At 41.3% G+C, this 13,282-nt stretch overlaps 1 protein-coding gene across 1 annotated transcript in view; it reads left to right on the top strand.

Annotated features, from left to right (window-relative positions):
• Window positions 1-6,275: 6,275 nt before the first annotated feature.
• Window positions 6,276-13,282, top strand: part of clvs2 (clavesin 2) — a 90,015-nt gene continuing 83,008 nt past the window's right edge. Inside the window, exons 1-2 of the mRNA XM_078542175.1 lie at window positions 6,276-7,012; window positions 11,020-11,194. Of these exons, the coding sequence (XP_078398301.1) occupies window positions 6,624-7,012; window positions 11,020-11,194 (564 nt within the window). The 5' untranslated portion in view covers window positions 6,276-6,623. The remainder of the gene's footprint in view (window positions 7,013-11,019; window positions 11,195-13,282) is intronic.

Raw genomic sequence — 13,282 nt, 5'->3', positions numbered from 1 at the left:
AGAGTGACTTCTGGGTGGCTGTCCCCTTTTGTAGGGCATTGGCGCTGACCACCGCTGCCACCACCTCCCAAGCTGGATTGGTCACATTGCTGCCCACCCTGCAGCCAGAGCGAGGGTACAGGACCTCCCGGTGGGCCTCAACGGCATTCAGCAGTCACCTGAGGGACCCATTGTTGAAGCGGGGAGCTGCGGTCTTTTTTCCTTTGCTGGCCATGTCTCCCAGGCAGCGGCAGTGAGCTGGTAGCGAGGAGCAGTGTGCTGGCAGCTGCCTTTTAAACATGGTGGCTGGTGTGATGCAACAGCAGGGCAATGATGGGAGGAGGAATGAGAGACCGTCCATCATGGAAACGTTGTGTTTCCCAAGAGTGCATAAATAATGAGGCGGGTTTGGGGCCATACGGTGTGAAAACCCGTCATCGCCGTCAGTGGGTAGGACACCATTTTGCCCGCCTGCTACTGCACTTAGTGCAAATTTGGGAAAATTCTGCCCAAAGTATCATTTTACATGTTCAGTTTAGTGAGTATTTGATCTTCTAATTGACCACATGGAAAATTGCCCAGCTATGTCCTGTCCACAATGGGCAAGACATATCCAACCCAACCAATTACTGCCCCATTAGTCTACTCTCAATCACAGCAAAGTGATAGAAGGTGGAGTTGACAGTGGCACTTACTCAGCAATAGCCTGCTCTGAATGCTCAGTTTGGATTCCACCAAAATCACTCAGTTCCTGACCACATTACAGCCTTGGTCCAAACATGGACAAAAGAGCAGAATCCCAGAGATGAGTTGAACATGACTGCCCTTACCATCAAGGCAGCATTTGACCAAACAAGGCGCCCTCGTAAAACTGAATTTAATTTGAATCAGGAGAAAACTCTCCACACACCTAGCACAAAGAAAGATGGTTGTAGTTGTTGGAAGCCAATCAGCTCAAACCAAAACATCGGTGCTGGAGTCCCTTAGGGTTAATGTCCTAGGCACAACTATTTTCAGCTGCTTCATCATTGGCCTTTCATCCATCATAAGATCAGAAGTGGAGATGTTCACTGAAGATTGAACAGTGCTCAATTCAATTCACACTGCCTCAGATAATGAAACAGACTGTGTCCAGGAGCAGCAAGACCTAGGTAACATTCAGACTTTGGTCAAAAAGTGTAAATTAACAATTGGGTTACGCATATTCCAGGCAATGGCCACATCTTCTTGGCATTCAATGGCATTTCCATTCTCAATATACTAGGGGTCATCATTGATCAGAAGCTTAACTGGACCAACTGCTTTGGCTACAAAGCCAGCTTAGTGGCTGAGAATTCTGTGATGAGTGATTCACCACCTAAATTCTCAAAGACTTTCCACCATCTACAAGGCACAGGAGCAATTGAGTACTTTTCACTTACCTGGATGAGTGCAGCTCCAACAGCACTCAAGATGCTTGACACCAAAGCATATTGTCATAAAATCATAGATGGTTATACCACAGATGGAAACCATTTGACCCATCGTGTCCATGCTGTCTCTTGCAGAGTAGCTCAGTTAATTTGATTCACTTGCCTTTTCCCTGATGCCCTGCAAATCTTTTATCTTCAGATAATTATCCGATTTCACTTTGAAAGCCACAACTGAATCTAACTCCATTACACTCTCATACACTACAATCCAGATCCTATCCATATGCTACATAAAAATATTTTTCCTCATGTGGCACTCTGGTTCTTTTGCCAATCACTTTAACTGTGTCCTCTGATTCTTGACCCTTCTGCCACTAGGAATAAGTTCTCTCCATCTACTCTTTCTAGACCTCTCATTATTTTGAACACCTCTATCAAATCTCCTCTCTACCTTCTGTTGAACAGCTCCAGCTTCTCCAATCTATCCACATAGCTTAACATGGAGCCATTCTTGTAAATCTTTACTGCACCTTCTCTAAACCCCTCACATCCTTTCTAAATTGTGGTGCCCAGTACTGTACAGGATACTCCAGTTGAGGCTGGAAAAGTGTTTAAGAAAGGCTCAACGTAATTTCCTTGCTTTTGTACTCTCTGTTTCTATCTATAAAACCCAGGATCCTCAGTGCCTTTCTCAACCTGGCCTGCCAGCTTCAATGGTTTGCGCACGTGTACCCTCAGGTCTCTCAGTTCCTGCACCTCCTTTATTTGACATTGCCTCTCCTCATTTTTCTTCCTACCAAAATGTATCACTTTGCATTTCCCTGCCTTAAATTTCATCTGCCACTTGTCCGCCCATTCCACCAGGCTGTCTATGTCCTCTTGAAGTCTTTCACTATCCTCCTTATGGTTCACAGTGCTTGCAAAATTTATGTCATCTGCAAATTTTTAAATCATGCCCTGTACATCCAAGCCTAGGTTATTAATATATCTTGAGAAAAGCAATGGTCCTATTATCAACCCCTGGTCAACACCACCCATAGATTCCTTCAACCGTTCACCAATATTTTCTGTTTCCTTGCATTCAACCAACTTCATACCCATACTGCCCCATCCCTCATTTTATTCCATGGGCTTCAATTTTGCTGCCAAGCCTATTATGGGTCATTTTATTAAATGCCTTTTGAAAGTCTCTGAATACCACTTCACCTACATTAGCCTCATCAACTCTCTCTGTTATCTCATCAAAAACTCCATCAAGTTAGACATAATTTTCCTTTAGAAAATCTGTGCTGACGTTTCGTAATCCACACTTGTCTAAGTGATTATTCACTTTGTCCCAGTTTAGCATCACTGAAAGCTTTCCCACCACTGGCTGCCTTGTAGCTGCTGGGTTTATTCTTACACTCATTTTTGATCATGGGTGTAAGATGTACAGTTCTCCAGTCCTCTGGCACCAAGCCCTGACCCCCCCCCCCCCCCCCCCACCCCCCCCCCCACCCCCCCAAACGCTATCCCATACCTAAGCAGGATCAGAAGATTACGGTCAGTGCCTCCATAATTTCCACCCTTAATTGCCTTAGTATCCTTGGATGCATCCACATCCATCTGGTCATTGTGGCTTATCAACTTTACGTAGACATTCCTTTTAATACCTCCACTTTTCCAACTTTTAGCGCGTCTGGTATCTCAACCACCTCCTCTTTCACTATGGTTTTGGCAACATATTTTTCCTTGATAAAGACAGATGCAAAGTACCCGAGTACTTATCACTCTGGAATCTACTGGTAACTAGTCTCCATGTAGACCCTAAGCTAATAACTACCAATTTCAGTCTATTGATATTCAACTAATTCTCAATCTACTACAGCAGATTACCACTAATCCCACAAGATTTTACTCTGTATGCCGTACCTTATTAAAAGCTTTCTGAAAGTCCCGGTACACAGCATTTTCCAAGTTATCTTCTTTCACTAGCCTAATGACTTCTTCAAAAGATTCACAAATTAGTAATACATGACCTTCTTTTCTGGAAACCAAGCTGGGTATCTGAAAAGAACTTTGCTAAAAGGTTTTATGATACATCCTTTATAATTGTCTCTAGCATCTCACCTAATGCTGATGTTGAACTAATGGGCCTATAGATATCTTGTTCTGCTTTATCCCTCTTTTTAAAAATTGGAACTACATCAGCCTCCAGCCTAAGGGAACAATTCTCAATGCCAGCAAACCATTAAAGATATGGACAAGGAACTCACATGCATTCTGTTCCCATTCCTTAAGGACCCTTAGGTGGATATCATCTGGGCTGCCATCCAGATCTATTTTAAGGTTCTGTGTTCCTTATAAAATAATACCTTCATTTATTTTAATGTTAACAATATTATTAACAGCAACACTTAATGCTGTCAGTTGCACATCATCTTCATTTAGTGTCTCTGCCATACCATGAGAGTCCTTTCTGACCTGTTCTCGAGCATCTTTTAATGGCTTAGCATACTCTTTGAAAACCCTCTGGCACTTCATATCATGTAAAAAATTGTCCCAATAATACCACAGTTGTCTACAATGCTTGTTTCAATTAGCCATAGTTACTTATAACTGTTGTTGGTACTTTTCTTTGTTCTGCTGTGTATTTTTTAAAATTTATTTGCGGGATGTGGGCTTCACTGGCTGGGCCAGCAATTGTTTGCCCATTCCCTAATTGCCCTTGAGAAGGTGGTTGTGAGCTGACCTCTTGAACCGCTGCAGTCTATGTGGTGTAGGTACACCCACAGTGCTGTTAAGAAGGGAGTTCCAGGATTTTGACCCAGCGACAAAGAGGGAATGACGATATATTTCCAAGTCAGGATGGTGAGTAACTTGGAGGGAATCTTCCAGGTGGTGATGTTCCCATCTATCTGCTGCCCTTGCCCTTCTAGATGATAGTGGTTGCGGGTTTGGAAGGTGCAGTTTAAGGAGCCTTGGTGAATTCCTGCAGTGCATCTTGTAGATGGTACACACTGCTGCTACTGTGTGTTGGTGGTGGAGGGAGCGAATGTATGTGTATGTGGTGCCAATCAAGCGGTCTGCTTTGTCCTGGATGGTGTCAAGCTTCTTGAGTGTTGTGGGAGCTGCACTCAACCAAGCAAGTAGGGAGTATTCCATCATACTCCTAACTTGTGTACAGGCTTTGCTGTGTATTTTGTACTGTTTAATTTCTGAGGAGAGGAGCCACAAGGTTGGGGGAGCTTTGGTTGTTCAGCCTAGAAAAGAGGCATCTTAAAGGTGATTCTGAAAAGGATTGTAAGATACATAAAACAATGGAAAAAGTAAATGTGGAGCACTACATCGAGTTAAACAGTGAAAGTTGAACAGGGGGCCATATATTTACACTTGGAAAAGGTTAACTTAGATGTCAGGAATGTTTTCTTTTCACAAAGAGTGACCAACACTTGGAAAGAACATCCAGACAGAGTAGTAGAGTTGTGCAGCCTGAAACCTTTTAAAGAAATAATTCGATGCTGAAATGGAGGGACTATAAAAACTATCTGGATCTGTGGATGAAGAGAGACCAGGTGATTGGCCCTTTCTCATCCATAACTGTTTTGTAATGTTGAACATTTCAGAGAATCATTGTGTAGTACAGCACAGGAGACCATTCGGCCCATCGAGTCTACGCAGGCCCTTTCGAAGAGCAGCCCAGTTAATTGCTTTATCACCGTCATGAGAAATGGAAGCCACTGTACCAAAATCACACTCAGTTTCTGATAGGTGTAGCAGTGTGTAGTCGGAGCTCAATGTTATCTCATATTGATGTGTGTTCAAATGAGGATTATAGGAGTATTTTATGTGTCGGTTTAATGTAAATCGAGTTGACGTGATCCAGCTGCAAGCTCACGACAGCGGCTTCACTCATTCCCTTGTGGTACAGCCCAATACCAGCTCGGGTACCCGCACTGAGCGCAGGCTCTTTTTATCAGCAGGAATCAACTGTTGGGAATGTTCCAACTCCAATTTCATTCCCGTGGTTTTATTCGAATTGTGACGAGTTCCATTGCTAATTACAGGCAAAAGGTCCGCAATGTTAATACAAAAAGCACGTGATAACACGAAATGCTGCTGGAGGTGTATTTCTGCTTCATTTATCGGGAGGGGCACCTGTTCTGTGTAAGATATATAGGTCTGAATGGAAATAATATGTTCATTAGAGCGTGTCTTTTCTCTCGTAACAATATAAATAGAGTCCTTAAAATCCATATAAAACGTTTGAAAATGATCCCTAAAATAACCGATACATTTCCCATGTTCTTTAAGAGAAACCAGGTATTTAAGTGAAGGGGAGGGGGAGCAGTGAGACCTATTTTTGAGCACAGATCAGTATGCACTAACAAACTAATCGATATAAATAATAATAAAGGCTTTACTACCCACGAAAGGTCACCCTGTCATTAAACCGCCGATGCATTTTCCAATATGAGTTGGGAGTTCATCGTTTCTTCCTGCCCTGAATATACTGGAGAGACAATAAGAGGACGAGAGGAGCCCTTTTGCTTTAAATAATAAATGAGATAAGCAACGGGCTGGTGGCGACCAGAGCAGGTGGTGAGCATCTGATCCAGCTCGCTTTCGCTCTCTCCAGCCATTGTACGCCCAGCTCTCCGTGAAATTACATCGAGTCACTTTCACCACCACCTCCAGGACTGACGTAAACCTGATAGGACGCAGCAGCAGGGCGCCGAGTCATTGAAACAAAACAACACCCCCCACCCCCCTCCTCCCCTCCAACACACACACACACACTCAGACACATGCACACGGGTGAAGGAGATGTACAGTCCGAGTGGAACTGCTGAAAGTCGACGTGAAGCTTTAAAAGCCACCGTGAGAACAGCTTGTAATAAAATAGTTGCTGAGAATTGAGATGACTCTTGCTGCAGGGTGCCGCATTGCCTGGACCATGGTAGGAACTGTATTCTGCAATTTGGTGGCTGTTGTATTGATCTGAGATACATACAGTATATATACACCATATGCGTGGGATTGCGCCTGAGGTTTTTAACCTTGGGTTAACGCGACTACTATCGAACCCAGGACGCTTTTGACATTTCGATTGAATTACTGGATTCACACGTTTCTAAAACAAAACGGCAGCCAGAATGATCATCGGAAGCTAAAAGGCAGACTGGGTCCCCGTTCGCTGCCCGGATCAGTAAAGATACACCCTGTCCACAATACAAAGGCAAAAGGAGAACAATGACTCATTTGCAAGCGGGGCTGTCTCCAGAAACTCTGGAGAAAGCTAAACTGGAGCTGAATGAAAATCCAGACACCTTACATCAGGACATCCAGGAAGTAAGAGATATGATTATCACCCGGCCCGACATAGGCTTCCTGCGGACTGACGATGCTTTCATCTTAAGGTTTCTAAGAGCCCGAAAGTTTAACCATTTCGAGGCTTTCCGCCTGCTGGCTCAGTATTTTGAGTATCGTCAGCAGAACCTGGACATGTTCAAGAACTTCAAAGCCACCGACCCAGGAATCAAACAGGCGCTGAAGGATGGCTTCCCTGGAGTGCTTTCTAACCTGGATCATTATGGCAGAAAAATCTTGGTCCTCTTCGCTTCCAACTGGGACCAGAGCAGGTACAAGTCTGAATAAAAGCATCTGATCAGCCTCAAACGAGCATTGTTGTGTCTGACCCAATTCGAATTTAGCTTGAATGACAAATAAAAAACATTCTTTCCCTAATGTTAGGTTTTTGTACAAGCACGTATCCCGGCTACATCTGGCCTATATCCCATCGAATTGCATAAGGCAAAACGGAGCATCAAATGGATGTAACCATCCTTGAAATAGTGCTGTATAAAAATAAAACAACCTGAAAAATCCTTAGTTTAAAAAAAACCCGAGATCGCAATTATATAAAAAATAAACTGAATGTATTCCTGAACCCAACCGATTAATGACAGAGTGCTTTAATGTGGTGGCAAATACAACACAGCAGAGGTGTGTCAAGGCGAATGTTATTGATTGATTTTAAAATCAAAGACACGAAATAATTAGATGCCTTTGTGACATGACATCATCAAGCCAGTGCCAATCCTCACCATCACCATACATTGAACACTTGCCCGGTGACTGTGTTCTAGCGGTGTTAAACGTTATCAAATGAATACTGATGATGATGTATTTTCCTGTAAGCCAAAGTTCAGGATTTTGTTTCACACCTGAGTGGTGGTGGTGGGGGGGGGGGGGGGGGGGTGGTGTGTATGGGGGATGGGGGGTGGGGGGAGAGAACCAGTGAAAGGATCCCAAGGATGACTTCCCCCAAAACAATGGGGAGCCAAACATTTCTTGACGACATTTTAGCTGGTAACAGTTCAGTCTCTAATGGGGAAACATTGAAAATATTTGCCTCATTTGAATGGTCACTTACACATTAATTTTAATTTTGAAGTGAAAAAGACCAAAGCTTTTTAAATTCATATTATTTGATTACAGGTCTTTACAGCAATTTATAGTGAGCATCAATCAGATCAATGGTCAAGTACACAATAAATGTTCTTGAGCAGGATAGGAGGTTGTTGGTGATATGTTAAGAATATAATATTAATCAGAGCAGAAACATCAGGAGACTTGTAGTCATCTGTTTCTTGCCTCCCCTATTCCATCATCTGCCATGGAACTTGGCTGGTGACATATTTCACAAACTACCTTTAATGGCAACATTATCCAGCTGCATTACATCAATGTAACAGTACTGACCACTACATTTTCAGAAGGGTGTTATTTCTCAGGCTGTAAGTGAAACATAGTTACATAGATATTCATTCAACATTTAAATATATAAAAGCCGTCTTAATGTACCCAGCATTTGTCGCTTCATGATTTTTTTATTAAAAAAATATATGCAGTTTAATAATTTTGTATGTGAGACCATACAATTCAATGCTGCCATGATACTGCAGTGGAGCCATGCATTGATGCTATAGGTGCCTTTAACAGGATTTGGAAACTTTTGTAATCTTTAATTTATTAACATTTGCAAATCAACAAACAAGGACTGTAGGGTATGAACAATCTCTATCCATCTTGACTGCTGTAAAAAGCATGTTTATGCCAGTTACAGCGCCATAGCTTGCAGGCCCATGTTTGAATTTGAAAATTTCTACAGCATTGTAATCTCATTTGAAAGGTAAAATTTACTAAGAATGGATGATGTATACAATATAGGGACATTGAAACACCACTGAACTTGGAGCAATTGTTGCAGGTCACCTGACTGGCACCAGAGATCAAAAAATATTATACATTACTATATTTATTACATAACATTCAATTCCTTCTGCCACTTAAAAAAACATCCAATTTTGTTTTGAATTTGTTGTTACTATTTTCCTCCATTGTATCCTTCGCAATTTGTTCTATGCATTTGCTACCTTCTATGTTATGCAGGTAAATTAAAATGCCTTATTATTTTTCATTCTTAGTAACAAAAATTGTGTTAACTACTCCAGTTAAGGAAAAAAACATTGTTTTATCATCTTCAAGGCCTTAAGTTTTATTCCTCTGGTTGCACATCCTAACACCTTATTTGCTTCTTTAATATGGCACTCTTTGCTGATGCTACCAATGAATACCCATCAGCATCTTTAGGTTACTCTCCTAAATTACACTTGTCTTATATTTCCTTGATTTCTTTGCTTCTCACAGTCTCATCGTCTTGCATTTGACCTCATCAAATCGCATTTGCTTTCTCAGCCCAAATCTATCAGCCTATATTTGGCCTACTTATTTATTTACACCTAGTAAGTTAAAAAGCAGGGAACTTAAGTTACACTTGCATCAAAACTTGGTTAGGCCACATTTAGAACTGTGCGCAATTCTGGTCCATATTGTAAAAAGATATAGAGGTATTGGAGAAGGTGTAAGAAAAGGCTCACAAGAATGATACCAGAACTGAAGGGATATATTTATCAGTAATGACAGAACAGGCTTTCCCCCCCCTCTATAGACCTGATAGAAATCTTCAAAATTAACTACTAGGGTAGTTTAGAGATGATGTTTCCACATAAAGGGGGAAAGTAATACTAGTGGGCATTAATATAAGATAGCTATCAATAAATTCAATAGGAAATTCAGGAAAAACCTATTTACCCAAAAGGCATTGCTCATAGCATGCTCTTCGACATTCCTTATTGAAGGTTGAATTCCTGGTTTGATGGTAATGGTAGAGTTAGGGATATGCTGGGTCATGTTGTGATGGAATAGAATTCTGCTCCTCAGGACCCAAAATGCTTCATGGCTATCCTGTTTTTAGCTGCTGGACCTGTTCTGAATCTTTCCCATGTAACACAATCACATTGCCAAACAAAATGATGGAGGGTGGCCTCAATGTGAAGATGGGACTTCGGTTCCACAAGGACTGTGCACTAGTTACTTCAATTAATACTGTCATGGACTGGTGCATCTGTGACAGGTAGATTGACAAGGGTGAGGTCAAGTAGGTTTTTACCTCATATTGATTCTCGCTTCAACTTCTGCAAGACCAATCTGACAGCTATGTCTTCAGGACTCAGTCAACAGTTGTACTATTGAGCCACTCTTGGTGTAGGACCTCAGCAGAACACATTCTGTGCCATTTCTACCTTCCAAATGGTGCTCAATGTGGAGGAGCACTGAGTCATTAGCTGAGGGATGGCCTAAAGGTGGTAGGTGGTAATCACCAGGAGGTTTCCTTGACCATGTTTGATCTAATGCCATGAGACTCCATGGGGTCCAGAGTCAATATGGAGGATTCCCAGGGCCAGTCCATCCTGATTGTATACCACCTCTGGTGGACTTGTCCCACGGTGGGACAAGACATACCTATGGTTGGTAACGGAGGAGAATGGGATGTTGGCTGAAAACTATGGTTTCTGTTAATATGACTATGCCAGGCTTGCCTAGTCTATGGCACAGCTCCCCTAACATTGGAACAAATCCCCGATGTAATTGAGAAGGATTTTGCAGGGTCAACAGGACTGGATGTGCTTTTGCTGCATTGGATCTGGTCCCTAGGTTACAGCTGGGGACAATCTGCCCAGTTTTATTCTTATGCTATTTTTGAATCAGTCTGATGCAATTGAGTGTTATTTCAGAAGGCAGTAAAGAGTCAAAAACATCGCTGTGGGTCTGGACTCACATATAGGCCAGATCAGGTAAGGACACAGGTTTCCTTCACTGAAGAACATTGGTGAACCCACTGGGTCTTTAATCCAATAGCTTCATGGTCACCATCATCAACATTATTGATATTAGCTTTTCATTTCAAGCTAAATTGAAGCCCACAAACTGCCAATGTGGGGTCTGTGATTGTTAGTCCAGACTTCTGGATTACTGGTCCAATACATTAACCACACTTTCAAATTTAAGTTGTTGTTAGCTGAATAAACCAATTGGTGTACCAAAAAAGTTTTCTTTATACTATTTTAGCTGAACAGGTATTTCAGTTGCTCAGAGAATATGATAGTTGATAATGTTGGAGAAGATTAGCTCCAAATGCTAGAGTTAACAAAATTGTCACAATTCTTTGACCAACAGATTGAAACCTTTGCTGCTCATTGCTTAAAAAAGTTCAGATTGTTAATGACATAGTCTCTGTTTACAGGTACACATTAATAGATATTTTGCGTGCCATACTGCTATCATTGGAAGCAATGATTGAAGACCCAGAACTTCAAGTGAATGGATTTATTTTGATCATAGACTGGAGCAACTTCACTTTCAAGCAAGCCTCTAAACTAACCCCGAGTATGCTTCGACTGGCTATTGAGGGTCTGCAGGTAAAAATGTTTTCTATCTGTTCAGTTAACATACAAAGATTTTCAGTGTAAGAGTTTTATTCAAATGAGTGAATCAAGTCACTGCATTTTATAGAAAATATAATGTTGTCCAAGATTTTCATTTCTTTTGTATGTTATAATTATACTTTGAGAGCAAAATATTTCATATGTATAATTGGATATTCCCTAGGACAAACATGTGGCACTCTGTATGTGAAGGACATTGCATTTGCAGAAAGAAATAATTCAGGTTGAAGCGATTTTATGGAATGAACATACTGAAGTACTAATCAAATTATTTTCATGCTTCCTATGTTTTTATCTACCCTAAGAATGTATCCATCTGTCACTATGAATATCCCATTATGCTAAACTAGCTCACCAAATATAGTTGTGCATAGATTAATTTAAAATAAAACCACTTGCACTGAAAAATGTTGCTCTAGGATGGGGAACCAAAATGTACTGCTTAATTTTTCTTGGCATAGACCACTCTTTGACGCTGGGAATTTAGCTGCCTTGATATATTTCCCTGAACATCTGAACATTATAAAATGAAACAAAATTGCATTTGAATGAAGCCATTAGCACCACAATAATCAGCTATAGCCAGCAGGATCATCCTTAAGCACGTTCCAATAGTCAGTCAGATAAACCAGTTTTTTTAACAGAATTTATTTATGCATGGCTACCAATCAGTGTTTTATTGACGATGGCAAATAATTCCCCTTTGTTTTTGAAAAACAGGAGAAATTCCCATTTTCACCTGAATTAATGACCCAAAAATTGGGTCCTTATTGAAATGGGTGATTGCTGAGAATGGGGTTTGTTGAGAATTGGATGATAATGAAAAGAGCAGGAATTTATGATATACCCGCACCTTCAATGCTTCTCAATCAGCTATTGGGCCATTTAAACTATGCAAATGTTGAAAAGTTCACGATTGCAGTTGAGAATTGTATAATATGGCAACAAATGTTGGCCTAGCCAGTGACACCCACACCCCGTGAAAGAGTTAAAATAATATATGTGGAGAACCACTCAGTAAAAATTACGAAAGCTCAGTTTTCTAATCAAGCCTTGGTTGTGCTGGTAAACTCTGTAATGGACTGTTGCAAACAGATTTTTCAATGGGAGAAGTCAACTCCAATGTGCTAAAGAGACAATAGTGTGGAAATATGCTACTGAGAGAGTAAATGGGGTGCCAATTACTCAGATAACCTGACAGAAATTCCAGAAGATGTTACATAGTGTACATAGGGTGTAAATGTGAATGATAAAAGAGTGCAATGTGAGGGGCAGCAGTGGGGGTGGTGCGGGGTGGGTTGGCAAGAAACACTCCTGGTCCTTATGGTTCTCCCGGCCCCCAAACAGTGCTGCAAAAGCACTTACTCCCTCTCAGCTGCTGACACACAGACCCTAAAAATTAAACTTTACTTAAAATGGAGGCATATAGTCTCCTTAAAATACTTTAGCAACTGATCTGCCTCCTGAGAGCAGGTTAATCATCTGACCTGCTGTTATGGCTCCATTAAAACCAGAGAATCGACAGTTTGAAGGCAGATGCGGGTCAAGTTGTGTCTCTTTTTATTTTTCACACTAGGGGTGGAACTTGTGACTTTATGGGGATTAAAACTGGTGGTATTGGATCAGCTGCTCATTATACACCACACATTATTTTCCTTTTGCGTGCGGAGTATAATGCGTGGTTAATCTGCTAACCTCCAGTTTTACTTACACCCCAAGCCTGTACTAGGCAGTCATTTGCCTCTAGAAACATTGTATAAGAAGAAAATATGGCTAGGCTGAACCAACTGCTTTCTGCCATCTGCAATGGAGCATGTGACAACACCAGTAGCAGCTATATGGTGTGGTTTCTGAAGGAACAGCTGGTTCAAGATTTGTCACGGCCAATTTCAGTTCACTTAGAGAACGGTTATAAGGAGCTACAATGGAGAGATTCTCAGACTTCATAAATGCCCAGTATTCCTTGTTCTCACAACCCAGTAGACATTGTGAGGCAATATCTTACAACAGTTCCATGTGTGGTGATTACTGTCAGTGCCAGTTTTGTCAAATTGTTGAAGC

Source organism: Cetorhinus maximus, chromosome 5 (genome assembly GCF_964194155.1).
Source record: "Cetorhinus maximus chromosome 5, sCetMax3.hap1.1, whole genome shotgun sequence".
Lineage (NCBI taxonomy): Eukaryota > Metazoa > Chordata > Chondrichthyes > Lamniformes > Cetorhinidae > Cetorhinus > Cetorhinus maximus.
This window is presented reverse-complemented; position numbering and strand designations above follow the sequence as displayed.